Source organism: Zootoca vivipara, chromosome 7 (assembly GCF_965207765.1).
Source record: "Zootoca vivipara chromosome 7, rZooViv2.hap1.1, whole genome shotgun sequence".
NCBI lineage: Eukaryota > Metazoa > Chordata > Lepidosauria > Squamata > Lacertidae > Zootoca > Zootoca vivipara.
The window spans coordinates 77534795-77555526 of NC_142590.1; the positions used below are offsets into that span (position 1 = coordinate 77534795).

The 20732-nt window shown below is 45.8% G+C and overlaps 1 protein-coding gene across 1 annotated transcript; it reads left to right on the forward strand.

Annotated features, from left to right (window-relative positions):
• The first annotated feature begins 12566 nt into the window (after positions 1-12566).
• CEBPB (CCAAT enhancer binding protein beta) lies at positions 12567-18139 on the forward strand. The gene has a single exon (XM_088674625.1). The coding sequence runs from the start codon at positions 16179-16181 to the stop codon at positions 17286-17288; it is 1110 nt and encodes a 369-aa protein (XP_088530751.1). The 5' UTR covers positions 12567-16178; the 3' UTR covers positions 17289-18139.
• Positions 18140-20732: the final 2593 nt, after the last annotated feature.

Below are 20732 nucleotides of genomic sequence, written 5' to 3' on the forward strand. Positions count from 1 at the left end.
CCTGTTTCAGGAAGCTTTTAATGTTTGGTGTTTTGTTTTGTCCCTTTATATTTTGTTTGGAAGCAGCCCAGAGTGGTTTGGGAACCCAGTCAGATGGGTGAAGTATTAGTCTTTTACTAATGAAGAAATTTTCTCAGGGTTTACCATTGATCTTGTCAAATTCTTTTCTGGCTGTTGCTTCAAATTGGCTCTGATCAAGACATTTTGATAATCCATAAGGCAAAAATTGATAAAGGAAATGGCATGCTAGGCTTCTATGGTCAGGTGGTTATTTAATACTCGAAACCCTTCTTTTCAGAGCTTAGGATAGAATACAGTATATATCTAGGGGCTTTGTTACTCTATCCTCACAGCAGCCTTATGAGGTGGGTGAGCCTGAGTCAATATGACTGGCCAAAAATGGCCTAGTAGACTTCACATTTCCCTAGTCTGATGCTGTAAGCAATATACCACTCTGTTATCACTCCTACTTCCGGGCTAAGTTCTGTTGAGCAAAAATATGTTTCCTGAACTTGTTGGACAAAAATGCATGTTCTTAGTTTTAAAGGTGTTCTTTTTTAACAACAACAACAACAACAACGTAGATGGAAAAAGTAAAAATACAAAATCATAAAAATACAAAAATCGTAAACCAGAGAAATGATTAAAGTTCGCTTCACTCCTCATAACTGATACTTGCACTGCCTCCTGCAGTTTGGTCAAACTCACTTTTATATGCCTGTTGTCTTTGTCCATGGAGTTTTCTTGGCAGGGATACTGGAGTGGCTTGCCAGTTCCTTCTCCAGGTGGATCACGTTTAGTCAAAACTCTCCACTATGACCTGTCCATCTTGGGTGGCCCTGCATGGCATAGCTCATAGCTTCTCTGAGTTATTCAAGCCCCTTCACCACGACAAGGCATTGATCCATGAAGGGGGTCCAAGATGTTACAGTCCTCCAACTACTTGTTATTATGAGCCTATCTTTTCTACAGTTTTATCCCTCTTCAGCAGGTCGCAGTAGCTCCTAGATCTCCTGTCATAGGAGCCCTGAAGACTTAACCGATTTCTAAGCCCTTGCCAGGCGTTCAAAATGTGCAGAGGATGGGAGGCATCTCAGTGGCAGGATCAATGAGATGAACATAAGAGCCTACTGGATCAGACCAATGGCCCATCTGGTCCATCCTCCTGTTCCCACAGTGACTGACCAGATGCCTATGGAAAACATTCAAGCTGGATCTAAGCACACAGGCCCTCTCCCTTCTGGTGCCTCCAGCAACTGGTATTCAGAAATATTACTCCCTGCAGCTGTGAAGGCAGAAGCGCTATCTAAGTTAGTGAACACCACTGCTTCTTGTGGGAGTGAGTTCCACAGATTAACTATGCACTGTGCAGACCCTCCAAGTGTCCCTATTTTCGAGGGACATTCCTGACTTAGAGAAGCCATCCCAGTTTCTGGTTGGATCCTGGAATGTCCCATTCCTGTAGGATGTCCCTATTTTCATTGGAGAAATGATGGAGGGTATGGATTTATCGGACCCCCCCCCAAACTCTTTGAAGGCAATCCTGTATAGGGAACATTTTCTTCTTTAAAAAAAGTTTAATATTTCATTATGTTTTATATATATGTTGGACACTGCCCAGAGTGGCTGGGCCAACCCAGTAAGATGTGTGGGGTGTTGTTGTTGTTTAGTCGTTTAGTCGTGTCCGACTCTTCGTGACCCCATGGACCAGAGCACGCCGGGGCCTCCTGTCTTCCACTGCCTCCTGCAGTTTGGTCAAACTCATGTTCGTAGCTTCGAGAACACTGTCCAACCATCTCGTCCTCTGTTGTCCCCTTCTCCTTGTGCCCTGAATCTTTTCCAACATCAGGGTCTTTTCCAGGGAGTCTTCTCTTCTCATGAGGTGGCCAAAGTATTGGAGCCTCAGCTTCACGATCTGTCCTTCTAGTGAGCACTCAGGGCTGATCTCCTTAAGAATGGATAGGTTTGATCTTCTTGCAGTCCATGGGACTCTCAAGAGTCTCCTCCAGCACCATAATTCAAAAGCATCAATTCTTCGGCGATCAGCCTTCTTTATGGTCCAGCTCTCACTTCCATACATCACTACTGGGAAAACCATAGCTTTAACTATACAGACCTTTTACTATTTATACCCCAATGTGTGGGGTATAAATAGTAAACTTATCATTATGGAATGGGACGTCCCTATTTTCATTGGGAAAATGTTGGAGGATATGACTGCATGAAGAAATACTTCTAGTTGCCTGTCCTGAATCTTCCAACATTGGATGCTCATGAGTTCTAGAGTTATGAGAGGAGCAAAACTTTCTCCATGCCATGCAATAAACTTCTCTTACTCGCCTTTTCTCCAAGCTAAAAAGTTGCAAAAGCTGCAGCCTTTCTTCATAACAAACCTTTTCTCTTCCCCCAAAGAACTGTGGGAACTGTAGCTTGTTAAAGAGTGAATTATTCCCAGAGTGAGAATTCTGAGCACCCTTAACAAACTACAGTTAGAATCATAGTATCGTAGAGTTGGAAGAGACCACAAGGGCCATCCAGTCCAACCCCCTGCCGAGCAGGAAACACCATCAAAGCATTCTTGACATATGCCTGTCAAGCCTCTGCTTAAAGACCTCCAAAGAAGGAGACTCCACCATACTCCTTGGTAGCAAATTCCACTGCCGAACAGCTCTTACTGTCAGGAAGTTCTTCCTAATGTTTAGGTGGAATCTTCTTTCTTGGAGTTTGAATCCATTGCTCCGTGTCTGCTTCTCTGGAGCAGCAGAAAACAATCTTTCTCCCTCCTCTATATGACATCCTTTTATGTATTTGAACATGGCTATCATATCACCCCTTACCCTTCTCTTCTCCAGGCTAAACATACCCAGCTCCCTATGCCGTTCTTCATAAGGCATCGTTTCCAGGCCTTTGATCATTTTGGTTGCCCTCTTCTGGACACGTTCCAGCTTGTCAGTATCCTTCTTGAACTGTGGTGCCCAGAACTGGACACAGTACTCCAGGTGAGGTCTGACCAGAGCAGAATACAGTGGTAATATTACTTCCCTTGATCTAGATGCTAACTCCTATTGATGCAGCCCAGAATTGCAGTTCTTTTAGGGAAACCATGACTGTGCTTTATATTGTAAATATCATGTTCCTCGGATGAAGGGCGGTACAGAAATCTGATAAATATTAAATGAGAATAAATATGATAATTAATGCCAGGTATGGTGGCGCTGTGGGTTAAACCACTGAGCCTAGGGCTTGCTGATCAGAAGGTCGGCGGTTCGAATCCCTGTGATGGGGTGAGCTCCCGTTGCTTGGTCCCAGCTCCTGCCAACCTAGCAGTTCGAAAGCACGTCAAAATGCAAGTAGATAAATAGGAACCGCTACAGCAGGAAGGTAAACGGCGTTTCCATGTGCTGCTCTGGTTTGCCAGAAGCGGCTTTGTCATGCTGGCCACATGACCTGGAAGCTATACGCCGGCTCCCTTGGCCAATAATGCGAGATGAGCGCACAACCCCAGAGTCGGTCACGACTGGACCTAATGGTCAGGGGTCCCTTTACCTTTACCCTTATGGAAGCGTTCACGTTTTGGAGGAAAAGGCATTTCTTTTTCTTTTGTTAGGTCACTAGATGGCAGCATGAGCTTGCTGCCAGCTCTTTTGAAGTCACTAAAAATCCTAGGGAGAAATCTCAAGGCAAGGGCAAGGAATTTGAGTGTTAAGACTTCAGGCATGCAGAATGAGCTGCACACGTACAGCGTCCCAAATCCACAGGGAGACATCCCCCATGCAAAATGTTGTCACTCTAGAGCAGGCATAGATAACCTTGGCTCTCCAGATGTTTTGGAACTACAACTCCCATGATCCCTAGCTAACAGGGCCAGTGGTAAGGGCTCATGGGAGTTGTAGTTCCAAAACATCTGGAGAGCCAAGGTTGCCTATGCCTGGTCCAGAGTAGCGCAGAAAGGACTGTCCAAATTGGTAGGCGCTGTCCCGATAAGCCAAAAAGAAGACCTCTTTAGCGGACTTCAAGGATGCCAACTTGAATAAAATCTTGAGTGGAGGGCTGGCGAGCCCAGCCTGGCATAATCAATCACAAGTCACAGCACATGCAAACCATTTGAACGACAATGCCTAACAACCCCAGCCCCCTCAAACATTTTATTGGGGGGAAACAAAAGGACTTCGGCCCTCTGGGAATTGGCTCCTATGGCCGCAAAGATACACTGGCTGTGGGAAGGTGTCACCCAAACACTTCTCCTTGGGCTTTAGCAGCAGCTACTCTGTACTCATATCTTGGAAGTTCCAGTAAATATTTTGATCGGCCTTGCCTAACGTGGTGGCTCCCCAGATGTTTGGTACTACAGCTCCCATCATCCCTTACCATTGTCCATTTTGGCTGAGGCTGATGGGTTTTGGAGTCTGACAGCACTCAGAGAGCACTGGACCTGTGTTGCACGCAGCGGTTTCCACAACTTTCCCCTAACTGTTAATGTCTGCGTTATGTTTGAGCTTTCAAACGGCATAAAAGCCAGTTCCAGAAATACAGTGGCACACGGGGCAAGTTTAGTGTTCATTTCCATGCTTCCGGGGGGAGGGGGGGATTCAAAGAACAATGAAACTTTTATTTGTTTGTTTATATCTCCTGCCCCTCCTGTCCAGGGCAGAGAACAGCAAGTGAAAAAACAAAAACGTCCTAAAAACCAATTCCAGTACAGATACAGATTATCTGCTTAGAGATGGCACCTATATTCAAGGAGAGCTCATTCCTTTTTCAATTATTATTATTTTATTTATGATTTTCAATTTTATACATTTCAACAATTTTACAATCATTTTAACATTTCAAAACTCGACTTCCTTCCCTCTCTTTCTGCGGTTCCTTAAATTTATTTTTTATATTTTCTGCATATTTCAAATTAACACTGCTTTAAATATATACTCTTATCAAACTGCAGGCTATTACGATAATCCTGCCAATGTTCTTATCCGTTCACGGTTTATTTGTAAATATTCAATAAACCATTTCCATTCTTTTATAAAAAAGTTTGTTATCTTGATTTCTTATTTTTCCGGTAAGGAGAGCTCCTTCCAAAGGGTAGGTGCCACAGCACTATGGCCCGGTTCCTGAACCGTATGCTGCACCTGATCACCTAATGAGATGGCACCACATAGAATCATAGAACTGGAGAGTTGGAAGGGACCCCTGAGGGTCATCTACCCCACCCCGCTGCGATGCATGAACCTCACCTGCAGAGTGAAGTGATCAATTAGGGTATATGAAGTGTTTCAATTTCAACATATGAGCTGAAACAATATTTCAGGTATCCTGGTCCTAACCTGTGTTATTACTACTAGTCCTACCATGTTTTCCCTTTTTTAAGACACTGTCTTATAACTTTTTTTCCTCAAAAAAACACAGGGTGGCTTACTTTCGGTGGGCTGTCTTATTTTTTTTATCACCAGTATGGTTTTTACGGCTCAGGGCGCTGCTGGGCTCTCTTGAGTGCTCGGCGCTGCAGCAGCCACCGGTTCTGGCTGGCAGGGCGGCAGGCATCCTTGGCTGGGCTAGGCGGAGGCCGCTGGCTCAGGCGCTCCGCCTGCCGCTGCAGGGCGCTCCAAGCTCCTTGGCCGGGCCAGGCAAGGAAGAAGCAGTGAGCCCAGCGGTGGCGGCAAGCACGGAAGCGGCAGGGACGGCGGTGGACGAGAAGGCGGAGCGCGGGGATGCAGCCAGCAAGGCAGGGGCGCGATCAGCTGTTAAGCGGAGCTCTTGGAGCGCCGCTTCACAGCTGATCGCGCTCCTGCAATTCCGGCCGCATGGAGAGACTCTGTGAGTGGAGGTGCCTGTGGGGGTTGGTTTCTGCGGCGTGGAAGTATGGCTTATTTTCAGGGTATGTCTTATATTTCTCAAATGCTTAAAAACCCTGCCATGGGTACTACTAACACTATCAATTTTGCCTTCCCTTCACCCTGAGGTGCAACCATTTAAAATACAACAGTGAAAATAGTATGAAACAACTTACAGTCACAAAAATAGGAGGCCTCCTAAAAACATACCCCTTATGTGTCAAAGGCCAGAGTGAAGAGATGTTTATACCACTTTATATTCCAAAAACAGCACCCAGTAGCTAATTAGCAGCCAATTTTTGCTATTGTTCTCATTATTATGTTATGTTGTTGCTAATTGTTGTTGTCTCTGTCTAACCCCCCCCCCCTTTCCGACTATGTACCCATGCATCTATCTCGGCATTCAAAAACTCATTGCAATCTGTCAAAATCTGGACCGAGGAAATAAACTGAAATGATGTCAATAGCTTCAGGGAGTAAGCGAGCACAGAGCAATTAAACAAAGGGAAAAGAAGAATAAAGTAATTGTTTGGGCTGCATGGGCTTGTCTTAAATGGGTTTGTGTTGGCAGCTATAAAAAACAAGCAAGCTGCTATTGCACAAAGGCGGAGAGATCGTTCCAAGAGCATTTTGCACCTACGGTAGGTAGATGTTTGGAAAGTCAGTCGGTGTGTGATTGGGTGGAGGGGGAGGGGAAGAGGATATCCATGCTTTCCACTGACAAATCCATTGCTGCATCCCACTATGATGGGGACAGCTCTTGCGGGAGTGACTAGGGAAGAAGGTAAGATACAGCCATGCAAGGCCTGAGTGTATGGTGTGTTGGACTTACTGACTGACTTACTTATTATTCTGTCCTTCATTCGAAGATCTCAGGGCAGTTCACAAGATAAAAGATACAGGATAAAAGAACAAATAATTAGAATAAAAACAAAACAATAACACCCCTTCCCACAAACACATTTAAAAGGCCGTATAATATTCATCAACGAAAGGAACGTTTTCGCTGGGCGCACTGTTCATTTTGATTGTTTGCAAGTATCTGGCATTGTATACGATCAGAGTTACATTGTGAAATGCTTAGTTCAAATCCCAATGTGAACATGTTAGGTTGTCTCAGTCAAGCTTGTTGTTGTTTAGTCGTTTCCGACTCTTCATGACCCCATGGACCAGAGCACGCCAGGCACTCCTGTCTTCCATTGCCTCCCGCAATTTGGTCAGACTCATGTTGGTGGCTTCGAGAACACTATCCAACCACCTCGTCCTCTGTCGTTCCCTTCTCCTTGTGCCCTCTACTGTCCCTCAATTTGTAGTATAAAGGTGGTAATACTGGCCAAGCTTACTATTATTGCATTTGGAATGCACTACAGATTCCAAGTACAATGGTATCTTGGAAGTCAAATGGAATCTGTTCTGGACATCCATTCGACTTCCAAAACGTTCGAAAACCAAAGCACGGCTTCTGATTGGCTACAGGAAGCTCCTGCAGCCAATTGGAAGCTGTGGAAGCCCCGTCAGATGTTCAGCTTCCAAAAATGGTTCGCAAACCGGAGCAGTCACTTCTGGGTTTGCGACATTTGGGAGCCAAAACATTTTGGAGTTAAGCTGGTCGACTTCCAAGGTACGACTCTTAATATACACAATATCCTGTGTGTATATAACAAATATTAGTATACTGTACAATGCTTGATTTTGTTTGATAATCAATTTCTTGTGTTTATATTGCATGAGAAAGCCATTTTATATGAATTTCCCTAGAAACAGAGATGCAAATGGGGACTTTACAACTTAGGAAGGGCTTTCTCACGTCTTGTATTCACTATCCATTTCCTATGGATTGCAGTGATTAAGCCATAAGCAGACCAAGCAACGAATTAGCCAATGAATGAATGAAAGTCAGCAATGCTCGCTTCCTAGAGATTAGTAATTATGTTGTAAAGCTATAGTAGTAAGCCTACTTACCTGGAAATAAGACTCGCAGGTACCATGGGATAGATATGGGGTCTGGCTGCAAAAAAAGCTCAGAGAAGTGGGCATTTATTCAGCTCAGACTTTACATATGAAGGTATGTGTGGCCTGATTTCATGTTTGAGTACTTGTAAAAGGCAAAGTGGCCTCCTTTCAGTCAAAGCGTCTGAAGCAAAAATTCCATTTTGCCTTTGTCGAAAATGCCCCGTCAGTGTGGGTTAGTCCTTCCAGCAGTTTCCTCCATAAAGACGAGAAACGCAGCTGCTACTTTGACCTCTCTGGTGCACTGGGAATTTTCCGAGAGGTAGAGGAAAGCATTTTGGTCATTTGGTCCCACAGGCAACAGGCAGGAGCTGCCGATGGCCAGGTGACGTCTTTCATGTACCCTGTAGGGCAAAGAGCATCGCTTGGGCAGATAAAGTAAAAGGTTGTGCAACCTCACATGCTACAAAGGTTGGGAGTGCTGGGTCAGGGGTGAGCCTGGAACAGGATGAGTTTAAAGCACGGTGGAGACCAGAAGCAGCAAGGGCTAGGAAGATAGGCTCATCTTTTCTAACAACTCCTGTTCGCTTTCCTAGGGCGTGCTTTGAATATTGGACCCAGGGATCGTCTTCTCTTTAGAGGGCTCATCCAGAACTCATTTTGGCACTCCCCCCCCCCAAACTTCATACCTGCCAAGTTGCTGTCAGAGAAATAAGGGACCGGGCGGAAATAGCAGACCGGAAGTAGCGCTGCTGCCATTTTGGAACTGGGCGGAGCATGCTCAGAAGTGACCTTTGATGCTGCGTTGCCCAGTTCCAAAATGGCCACCACGCCAGAAGTCGCACTGCAGCCATTTTGGAACTGGGCAAAGCAGCATCAAAAGTTGCTTCTGAGCATGCTCCGCCCAGTTCCAAAATGGCCGCCGCGCCAGAATAAATCAGAAAAAAAACAAAAAAAATCGGGTTTTTTCAGCTAGGAACAGCTGGAAAAATTGGGATTTCCCGGGGAAAACGGGAGACTTGACATCTATGGCCATTTGCTTCACATCAGCCCAGTGGCTCTCAAAGGGTGTGGCAGCAGAGGAGAGCAAGTGTGGCGAAGAGATTCAAGGACAATCAAAGAAACGTTTAAAGATTTAGGTGTCTGAAAACACTGGTTTTGTTGGACCATTTGTAAAGACAGACCAAAAAGATTAGCATTTACAAAACTGTTGTCTTCTGCAGGTGAAGCATTAATAACAGTTATAGTGACTCATGCATTCCCAATCTTGATTTTTTAAAACCACTGGATGTTGTGCAATATTAAGAGAGAAAACTTATATTTACAGCTTATTTGGAATGCAATGTACTTTGAAGACAAAATGGCGTTGGCCTCACCTTTGTGTGAAAATTTGTCCAAGGAGCCTATCACATGGCTAGGTAGAGTTGAAATATGGCTTTTGAGCACTAGGAGTAGTAAATCGACATCACATCTCTTTATCTGGCAGTACTGACAAGTGTCAAAAGCAGGACTGTGGCAAACTCAGAGCCCATCTCTTGAAACTGCCTACCAATGAAAACTGGGGGACAACTTTAATTTTCTATCGTGGAGTCTGGAGGTCATTGTAATGTGAATACTATACACAAAGCAATAGAATGAATGCAAGACACATTTATAGCTAGCACCCCAACCCTATAGAGGTTTTCTTGAATGCAAGCCCCACTGACTTGGGTGAGCCTTGCAGACAAACGAACATTCTTCAGATTATAGCCTTGCAGAATCAGGAGAAAGCTTTCATTTCATACTACATGTGTTGATGGTCTTTCGATTAACAGCAACTTCTTGTGTGTGGGAATGGCCGCTATTAGTAATTACCGTGCTATGTACTTTACTGCACTTTCCCCCTCTTCTGACCTCGCTGTTTACAGTCCTCATTCCAATCATGTGTATATACAGTACCTCTCAGGACAACACTTCATGCAACTGATGGAGTGGATCGTAATCTTGTGCCGTAATAAATGTGTTAGTCTTTCAAAGTGGATGATCACAAGCTTTGCATGTGGAAAGGTTGAGGTCCAATCCCTGGGATTTCCAGGTAAGGCTGAGAGTGGATTCCGCTTGCTCGTCTGAGCTACAGATAAGGGATAGGGAACCCGTGGCCTGCCAAATGCAATAGGACTCCAACTCCCATCAGCCCCAGGCAGGATGGCCAATAATAATAATAATAATAATAATAATAATTTATTTATACCCCGCCCATCTGGCTGGGTTTCCCTAGCCACTCTGGGCGGCTTCCAACAGAAATATTAAAATACAATAATTTATTAAACATTAAAAGCTTCCCTAAACAGGGCTGCCCTCAGATGTCCTCTAAAAGTCTGGTAGTTGTTTTTCTCTTTGACATCTGGTGGGAGGGCGTTCCACAGGGCAGTGCCACTACCGAGAAGGCCCTCTGCCTAGTTCCCTGTAAGGAATGATGGGCAATGTAGCCAGTGTGGTGTGAGAGCCAGCATGGTGTAGTGGTTAAGAGCAGTGGACTCGTGATCTGGTGAACCGGGTTCGCATCCCCGGTCCTCCACATGCAGCTGCTGGGTGACCTTGGGCTAGTCACTTCTCTCTGAAGTCTCTCAGCCTCACTCACGTCACAGAGTGTCTGTTGTGGGGGAGGAAGGGAAAGGAGATTGTTAGCAGCTTTGAGACCCCTTAGGGGTAGTGATAAAGGGGGATATCAAATCCAAACTACTACTACTACTCTTCTTCTTCTTCTTCTTCTTCTTCTTCTTCTTCTTCTTCTTCTTCTTCTTCTTCTTCTTCTTCTTCTTCAGCAACATTGACCTGGTCATTCTTGTAGGGAAGTTGATCTTATTCCTGTTATGGTCACACAAGTCAATAATAGCGAAGGAATTAGCATGTTGCTGTCCTTCAGGAATGAGTCTACCCTTTCGCTTTTGCCCAACTTCAACTGGTAGGAACAGGTTACTAAAGATTGGTGGAGAAGATTAAGGCTACGATTGGTTATGAAATTCTAATTAGTCCTACTAGTAACTATCTTTGGATCCTTGAAACACAATGTGATGAAGAAATACAGAGACTTTATGGGGAATCCATTTAGACATGTCAAAATATTATTGAGAATGAGAAAGAAGGGGTGGGTGGGTGTTGACACGCAAGAGAGCCATGAAAAAGCAACAACAGAAAGCCTCAAAACGGCACTGGGGAAAAATACATGGCAATTGATAATAAGCAGCTAACAGCCCAATAGCTTATTCAGGCATTCATATAAATAAATATTAACATGTATCGTGGTTTATTTATGGGGCCATACACTTCTGGTTATTTTAGTGAAGAAGGCCTTAATCAAAAACAAGCTGCATATTTTAGGCTCCCACTTACTTGGTAGTAAGCCCATTAAACCCAATGGGACTTACTTCTGAGTAGACTTATGTAGTATTGAACTTATTTACTGTTTTATTACTAGGCAGTCCAGTGGACCCAATTGGTTTTAATTCCATGTAGCCATTAATATATTTCTGCTACAATTTAAATATTTTTTCAGTACCTTTGTGAGGCTTTGCCCTTCCTTCCTTCCTTCCTTCCTTCCTTCCTTCCTTCCTTCCTTCCTTCCTTCCTTCCTTCCTTCTGCTAAAACATTACTAGCAAAGTACTGGGACAACAAGGAACCACATTAAGCTAACAAACAAATTAATTCCAGACTCTTATGGAACCTTGTTATGGAATACCAATGTCAGAAAAATGGTGCCATTTCATTTTATTTTGGAGTGCCCATAAACTAGAAAATAACAGGCCACCAGTACCATAGTTTAATACTATGTATAAAACAAAAGGGTTTTTTTCTATTTGGAAATTGCAATCTTTTATATGTCAACTTTACATAGCTGCCAAGTTATCCCTTTTTTTCAGGGATTTTCTCTTATGCTGAATAGGCTTCCTCGCGAGAAAAGGGAAAACTTGGCAGCTATGACTTTAGAAAAACGCATTCCAGATTTAAAGCAGCAACTCTACATCCAGTTAGCTGGAAGGAAGCCCCACTGAATACAATGAGATTTATTTCTGAGTAGACATGTACAGAATTTGGGGTGTTAGTAGGTTTCACTATGTGATCTGGGGGAGAGCAAGTGAAATCTAGGGAGATCATGAAATCCTGAGCCCAGACTTGATTGAAGATCAGTTGCTTATCCCTTTGCCTCTTCAAAAAGATTAATCACACTACATTCTTTTGGCAGCAGCACCTCTCCTTTCCATAACAGGAGGGGGGGGAAAATCCACACACACTCTTTAAAAAAAAAAAAAAAACCAACCAGCAATAGAAATACTGTACTGCTATTCTTAGCTTTTTGGAAAGGGCTTCTCAGCCTTTGATGAGAGGAGTGTCTATGTCTTGAAATGCAGGTGCAGCAGCTGTAATCCACTCTGCAAGAGGATAATGGGACAGAAAAGGAAGAGAACAACATACAGAACTAGCTATCGGTGGTATTCACCTAAATTTAACCATTTAAAAATAATGTGCATCGAAGATGGAGCAAACTTGTTTTCTCCTGATCCAGAAGCTAGGAAAAAATCAATGGATTCTGGTTACAAGAAAGTAAGTTAATCCATTATTATTATTATTATTATTATTATTATTATTACGGTCAAGGACCAGTTCAGTTAATCCATTTATTCCAATAAGTTTACTCTGAGGAAAAGTTAGTTGAATGCCACCCTATAACTCTCTCTCTCTCTCTCTCTCTCTCTCTCTCTCTCTCTCTCTCTCTCTCTCTCTCTTTCTCTCTCTCTCTCTGTGTGTGTGTATGTATGTAATTATTATTGTCCATTTGGCTTTCGAAATTAACCTTTATATCATTGCATTTTACACGTTTTCCAATTCTAATGATACTCATTACAAAATGGCTCAAAATTTAAATAAATATAGAAAGGTGGAAAGTTTCTCATTACAAGTCTTCAGACAACCCTGCTAGTGATGTTAATTGCTTACAACAATCTTTCAGATATTGTATAAATCTACTCCAATCCTTTTGGAATACTGGATCGTGCTGGTTTCGGATAGTTCTCCTGTCAGCTTCGCCAGTTCTGCAAAGTCCATCATCTTCATCTGTAATTCTTCTTCCGTTGGCACTTCTTGTTGTTTCCATTTTTTGGGCTAAGAGAGTTCTTGCCGCAGTTGTTACATACATAAACAGTCTTTTATCTTCCCTTGGTACCTCTTCACCCACTATACCCAGTAAAATGGCTTCTGGTTTTTTAACTTTGAACCAGAGCAACTTACTAACCACCAGCAGCCTGCACAAGATGCCATGGTACCCACAGAGATGAAGTTGCTTGCCTTCACACTCAGCTCTGAAGGTGGGCACAGAGCAGGGATGGAGAACCTGCGGCCATTCAAGATGTTGTTGGACTTCCAACTCCCATCAGACCCAGCCAACCCGGCCATTGGTGAGGGACTTGAAAACACATGTTTGATTTGGGCCTCAGGGCTTGCCTACACTTCTGCTTGTCCCATGCCTAGAGAGCACAGGTCTGAGCAGCTTTCCACATTCCCCGGGGAAAACACACTTTTTAGTGTGTTTTAGCAACCCTTAACAAACAAGAGTGCCCAGAAATCTTTGATGGAAATAATGTGCTTTAAAGGTACAGCATGTGCACACAGCCTCCTCATGTCCTCAGCTTTTCTCAGCGTTTGGCATATAAAACGTACAATGCTTCAAAGGACTAGGAACCATGAGGACTAGAAACCTACTTTTAAGGAGGAAAAACTTTAAAAACAAAACAAAGCAACAAGCAACCCAAAAGGCCACAAAGCCAAAGGAGTGCACATATGGTACAACAGCCCTGCAGGCTTCTAGGTGTTCTGTCATTACTGCATTTCCAATGAAGAAAATCATTTTCAAAATAGATGAGAGAGAGAGGGAGAGGGAGAGGGAGGGAGAGAGAAGGCAAGGGAACACAGTTCTCTACAACCCGATTTTCAAATTCTTCCTCTTTTTGAATCTCTCTGAGGTTTGAGCCCTCGTGAACTGTTGACTGTTTGAATCACATAATGCAATACCTGTTCCTCTGGCTTAACGTTACAATGCTTCTCACACCGCAGAATTGCTTCACATCACTCTGAGATGCAATGCCATGTTCTCTTCAGCGCTGGGTCGTCTTTGCAAAGGACACTCCTACTTTCTTTAATTATATGTTTTGTTTTAAATTGATGTCCTTTATTCTGGGAGTGAGTCACTATCTTGTAAACAGGTAAATGTGGGAGTGAAAGAGGGTAAAATATATGCTTGGCTCCAAAGGTGGGTGTCTTTAATTAAACAGGGTACCAGGGTTCATTCCCCCCCCCCCCAAGCTTGCTTCGGCTCTTCCAGCTCAGTCTCCCCAGTCCTGGTGGGAGACTACAGCAGCCCGTCAGGGCTGTATTTTGCCATTTAATGTGACTGCCCTACCAAGCAAGCCTTCTTAAAGTGTGGTACCTGCCACTACCAGGTCAAACTTAGGCCTGCAGCAGTTGCAAAACAACAGAAAAATCTCATGTTGGAAAGAGGAGAGCTTTCTGTCTGGGCACGTCTGAAGTTGCTAGACCCAAATAGTGACAATTTAGTATCTGGCCCACAGCCTTTGCAAGAAGAAATTGCCCAGCCAGGTTAATCTCAGAATTCATGCAGCTCTCTGGGGCAATTCAAATATTAGAAGCCCATTGTTTTCCAAGGCTTGGAAAGTATTCCGTGCCAAGGCAGAACTCAGGAATGCGTGAAGCAAGGAAGTAGTTCTCCCATCATTCCAGAACCAGATCTAGGATTAAGGAGGTCTACTGGGCAGGTGGTGTGATGCCCAGGCATGCTCAAGCCTTAAAGGCTGACACACACATAGACACACAATGACCATTTCCTTCTTTTAGCCTGCTTGTTTGAATCCAATCTAGGACATGGCTCCCTTACCCGATTTCTCTTCCCATTTCTCAAACAGGTGGCCATCTCTGAAGCATGTGAAAGAGAAGGAGAGAGAGAAAAGGCTCAGGGTTCTAAAATGGAATGTGCAGGATCTCACCCCCAAACTTGAGTAAGATCACTTTGCCTCACTGGCCTCAGTTTTGCACTTGTGGACACTTCTTCCTCATTTGCTTCAATGTGAAACAGAACTGGCTCTGTTCCTGCGCTCAGAATCCCTGAGGTGCACAAACTGAGGCTCAGGTATTAAAGGAAGAAAAAAAGACCTGCTGTATTCAATGGGTCTGGTCCCTAGTTGTGTGTTTAGCATTGCAGCCTTAAACAGATTTTAACCCCCCCCCCCAAAGCAAAGAGGCCCTCCTCTGATCCTAACCCTTCCTTCCTCAGAAGCTCCACTCTGTTCAGAGGAACTTCCTCCTCACCCTGCTGAGCCCCCAATCCTCAGCACGTTTACTCCAGAGTAAGTAAGCATAGCTGCCAAGTTATCCCTTTTTTAAAGGGATTTTCCCTTATGCTGAATAGGCTTCCTCGCGAGAAAAGGGAAAACTTGGCAGCTATGGTAAGTAAGCCCTGCTTAGTAAGCCCGGACCAGGAGGCAAAAGTAAACAATTTTGAGTGTGCATCTTGAACATGAAACACACTGGACAAATGGTTCCTCTTATTGAGTGTGTGTCTCCCAGGACCAGGCTGCAAAAGAGCCGGTGGATTTGGCTGCAAGGTCGCATCGCCTGTGTTCTTGCCTTGGAAAGATCCAAGCAGCGACGGAAAGAGAGACAGACAGAGAGAGAGTTAGGCAGATCGAACTTTTTGAAATGAAAACTTTGTCCCGGCTGGGGAGAATAAAAAGCCCCACCCCGGGCCAAACCCAGTCCACCCATCCCTCCGTCCTCCCCTCCCCTCGATCCGCGCCTTGTTGTTGTTGTTATGAATGGCCCAGGCTCCGGGAGGTCCACACGCACTCGGAGCGCGCTCCTTTGAGGCTGCAGCCAGCGGGCGAGGCGTTTTCGTGCGCTGCGCGAGCTCGTGGCAGCCCGCCAGCTAGGCGTGACGTCCCGTTGCCAAGGGACGCGCCGCCCCTATAAATAACTGCGCGCAAAGGAACTTTCCCAAGTCCGGAGACATTTAAGCGACGGCGCGGCACCCGGAGCAACCAGATGGTCCGCAGCGAACTTCACCCGCAGCCACAGAGCCCGGCAGCCAGCGGCCGCAGCACCAGCACCACCAGCGGGGTCCAGGCGAGCCCTGGCGCTTCGGGGTTTCTGAAGCACTAGCGGGCGCGGACGGTCAGCGGGTGCGCTGGGGAAAGGAGCCCTCTCCAAGGAACGCAAGGGCTTTGGGCGACCGATCGTGCTCGCCGTCTGAAGCCAGCGACTCGACCGCCCCAGAAGCTCCGGGGGGCCGGGACTCCCCCTTTCTCCCTCGCCCCCTTCCCCGTCAGCTCCCCGCCTCTCCTTTTGCTTTCATGCAACGCCTGGTGGCCTGGGACCAGGCATGCCTCCCGCTCCAGCCGCCGGCCTTTAAATCCATGGAAGTGGCTAATTTCTATTACGAGGCGGACTGTCTGGCTGCTCTGAGCAAGCTGCACCCCCGGGCTCCAGGGGGCCGCTCCATGACCGAGCTCACCGTCGGAGACCACGAGAGAGCCATCGACTTCAGCCCTTACCTGGACCCTTTAGCATCGCAGCAGCAACAGGCGCAGCAGCAGCAGCAGCAGCAGCCGCCTCCTTCCGCGGCAGCAGGGGGCAACTTTGAGCCGGTTTGCAGCAGCAGCGGAGGCAGCAGCAGCGGCGGCGGGAACAGCAGCCAAGATTTTCTCTCCGACCTCTTCTCGGAGCAGGACTATAAAGGCGGCGGGAAAAAGCACCCCGATTACGCGTACATCAGCCTAGCCAGGCACGGCCACCACCACCACCCGGGCGTCGGGCAAGCAGGCCACAAGGCCGGCACGCTGCTGGGCTGCTACCCGCCCATGGTGGAAACCAAAGTGGAGCCGGTCTTCGAGCACTTGGACTCTTGCAAAGGGCCCCGCAAAGACGAGGGCGGCGGCGGCGGCGCGGGCGGCGGCGGCGCAGGGCCCGGCCTGGGGGGAATGTCCTCTCCTTTCGGCAGCACCGTGCGCTCCTACTTGGGCTACCAGTCGGTGCCGAGCGGCAGCAGCGGCAACCTCTCCACGTCGTCGTCTTCCAGCCCGCCGGGCACCCCGAACCCGTCTGATTCCTCGAAGTCCGCCTCGGCCGGAGGAGGAAGTGGCGGCGGCGGCGGCGTTTACCCGGCAGGCCCCGGTAGTGGCGGCGGCGGAGGTGGCGGCGGCAAGCACAAGTCGAAGAAGTGCGTGGACAAGCACAGCGAGGAGTACAAGCTGCGGCGCGAGAGGAACAACATCGCCGTGCGCAAGAGCCGCGACAAAGCCAAGCTGCGCAACATGGAGACGCAGCACAAAGTCTTGGAACTGACGGCCGAGAACGAGAGGCTGCAAAAGAAAGTGGACCAGCTCTCCCGGGAGCTCAGCACGCTCAGGAACTTGTTCAAACAGCTGCCCGAGCCGCTCTTGGCCACCTCCGGACACTGCTAACCCCCAGCCGATCCCCCGACGAGAGCTGAGGGGGAAGGGGTTTGAGCTGGGGAGGGGGGCGCAGGCGGCGCATGGAGTTTGGGGGAAGGATCGGCGAGGTTGGGGCGGTGGGATCTGGGGTGGGTTTGAACACGCGCGTCTCCCCGCTCCTTACAAGACGAGGCAGAATCGGGGGGGGGGAGAGAAGTCAAGGGAGAGAGAGAGCCCAGAGGGTTTACATATATGAATGCGTATCATTTTTATTTTTATTACTTCACCTTTAATTCGCGCTCTTAAGGTGGGAGAAGCCTTCCGCTCTAAGCTACGTGCTGTCCAACTCCTTCGGCTGGCGCGGGGAGTCTCCTGGCGGTTTCCATTTACCTCTGCAAACCTCATGGAGGAATCGTGATTTGTTTTTGTTTTTTACCCCCTCCAACTTTTCTTGTTACTGTTTTTTTTCTAAGAAAAAAAAAGGTGACGGCAAACCCGACACAAGCCACTTAATTTCCGATCTGATGTCTCTGCAGCGGTTGTCCCCCCCCCTTTTTTCCTTTTTTTTCTTTTTTGGGTTGAATGCTTGTGTTATTTAAGAAGAGAGAGAGAATAAAGTAGAGAGAAAGAGAGGCCAGAGTGATGCAATCTTTAAAACATGGCTGGAAAAGCTGGCTACACATGATGCAACCTCGTGTAACTGTCAGTCATGGATTGAGTAATCTGTTAAAGATGTTCCTACAGTTGTTTTTTATTATAAAGAATGGTCTATTTCTATAAGGAAAAAAAAGACATATGTATATTTTGGAATCTATGCATTCTTGCTGCACATGAAGCATTAATGAACAATTTTAATAAAACTTTATTGTCAGGACGGAAAATGAGAGCTTGTTTTCTTCAAGGTGCTAACCCTCCACTATATCAGGGGGGAGGGGGGGTCAATCTAGGACCCTTAAAATAACTGAGTGGTGTCCCACCGGCTGAAATAGAATATAGATTTCTTCCAGTTCTTCATTCAGCAGAAATTCCCAAGAGAACCAGCTTGGAAGCAAAGCAGTCACTCCTTCCAGTTCACTGCCTTGTTGCTGAAACTGTCTACAGTATCTGCTTGTGAATTACTACTACAAATTGGGGGGACCTGAAACTGCAGGTAAAGTATGAGGGAATGACAAAAATGGTCTTGTTTTCTTTATTTCTCATTTCTTTTATTTTCTTGGTGTGATGATCCAATATTTCCGATCTGTTTAAGTAACTGCAGAGAATGGGGGGAAAGCAATAAGAAAATGATAGATTTGTGTGTCATAGGGATACATTTGAGTTGGTTATGCTGAGAATGCATTCATCAGGAGAGGTTGAAAGAAATTCTTTCAGGCATATCTATTTCACAAACTTTTCCAGAATTTCTGAAAGAGTGGTGGGCAGCCTACTTCTCCGCAGTCCGTTTTTGTGGGGGCCCAGGAGCAGGAGCCTGCTTTTGTGAATGCCCAGATTTTTGTTTTAAGGGCGGGGAAAGTTTCTAAGCCTCATGACATAGATTAGGCTGAGAATGATACAGGGTCAAAACACAGACGCCAAGTAAGGTGTTCAAATTCTTTTTCGTATCTCATTGCTTTTATCTTTTTTTAAAAAAAGATGTACTTTTAAATGTCAAACTAACTAGTTCGTGATGATCTTGAGCAACATTCTTGCATAGGCAATTAACAATGACAGAAAGAAGGGATTGCAGAATAAGTGTGATCTATGTCCCCCAAGCCTACGGTAGCAGCTACCATATTAAAGTGAATTAGATGCAAAGTGTGTTAATTGCAGGTAAAAATAAGGCAATTAACCCCCGCCTCTGGCGTGCGGATTTCCAGTGTTCTTTATTTATAGAGCATGCCTAGCCTAGCATCTTCCATCCAACTTTATTTAGTTAGTTACTTTAGTGAGGCAACCTGTGGCAAAAGCAGTGATGTTCATGCTAGCGATTGTGGAATCTGTGATTTCTCAAGACCAGGAAGCTGAATGTTCCTAGCCTTACATAGTTTGCTCATGTGTCTATACTGCTAGTAAAATGTTAACAGTATGTGAAGTTGGGGTGTGTGTGTGTGTGTGTGTGTGTGTGTGTGTGTGTGTGTGTGTAGAGGAGAGCTGGGTAAAGGACTGGACTTAATCAGCAATTTACTATGAATTTAGGCCCTTTTAAAGTACTTCTAGGCTCTGAATTCTGATATCTAACAAAAAAGCTTCAAATCTTCCCTGCTGGCCTTTGCAGTGATGAAATGCAGAATTCGCTTTGCTTGAAGGCGATTGACCAAACATTGTTCTTGTCGATATCCCCTTCAGGGAAAAGAAGCAGCAACTCTTAATTCTCTGCTTGCTGATGAAACTTAGGTTTCCGTTAACAACGAATGCGGCTTCATGGAAAAGCTTGGTTTTTACCTACACTGGTCCACAGCCCAGTTACGTTCAGGCCAAGCTGTATTATGACCTCCCCAAGAGGCTTGCAAAGGTGTACCATGAAGAACAAGGGTATAATGTCTTTATGTTCCTTTGCAGATTGTGCGTAGGTTAAGGGAATGTGAAAATCGGCGTGAGACGTTTCTGTTCATTGGCCCCCGGAGAGGGGGAACCTGTGGCCCTGCAGATCTTGCTGGACTCCATCTCCGATCCATCAGATCCAAGCATGATCAATGGTCAGGGATGATGGGAGTTGTAGTCCAACAGCAGCTGAAAGGCCACAGGTTCCCCAACCAGAACTGATCAACCTCTCTGCAAAGTAGGGTCTTTTATCTAACTTACTGTTTTCACGCAAATTATTGCCCTCCTCAGATTGCTGTTCTGTGCGTGCTTCCTTGGGAAAACATGTCATTGAATTTGCTGGTCTGCTGAATAAATAGGCGGTGGCAGACCTTGGGGTCTCAAATTTCAGCAGCGCCCTGTGTGACACCAAAATTTTGCGCTCCCTGCCTCTTGTGCTCCATTCTAAATAATAGTTGTGGTGTCCCCATTGTTGCTGAACTGGTCAAGCTCCCCTAAATCCGCCTTTGTAACTATGCACAGGATCAGTCTCTTAGAGTGCAACCCTGTATATGTCTCCTTGGAAGTAGGTTTCATAGAGCTCTGTGGGACTTAATCCTAAATAAGTGGGAATCAGATTTCAGCCTTAGCCTGGGAAAAGCAACAGCCCGGAGTAAGTGTGTATTCAGGTGCAATGCATTGTAAAAGGGTAGTATCTTGGGGCAAGCGCTAACTTCTTAGTTGCAAAATGCAGGCCACAATCCCGAGAACTGAACAAGCTCTGTGTGCCCAGGAGGCCTTTAAGACCTGTATTTCTTGTACAGCAGTCCCCTATGCCCCATAGCAGAAGCAGTTTATGATCTCATGGAAAAAATCTGTTGGGTACGAGTGGGAATAAAGGTTCGTAAAGTATGTAGTTTTTTGAGTTGTGGCTTTAAGGTTGCAATTGCACTTCATCAAACTCATTTAAGGCCT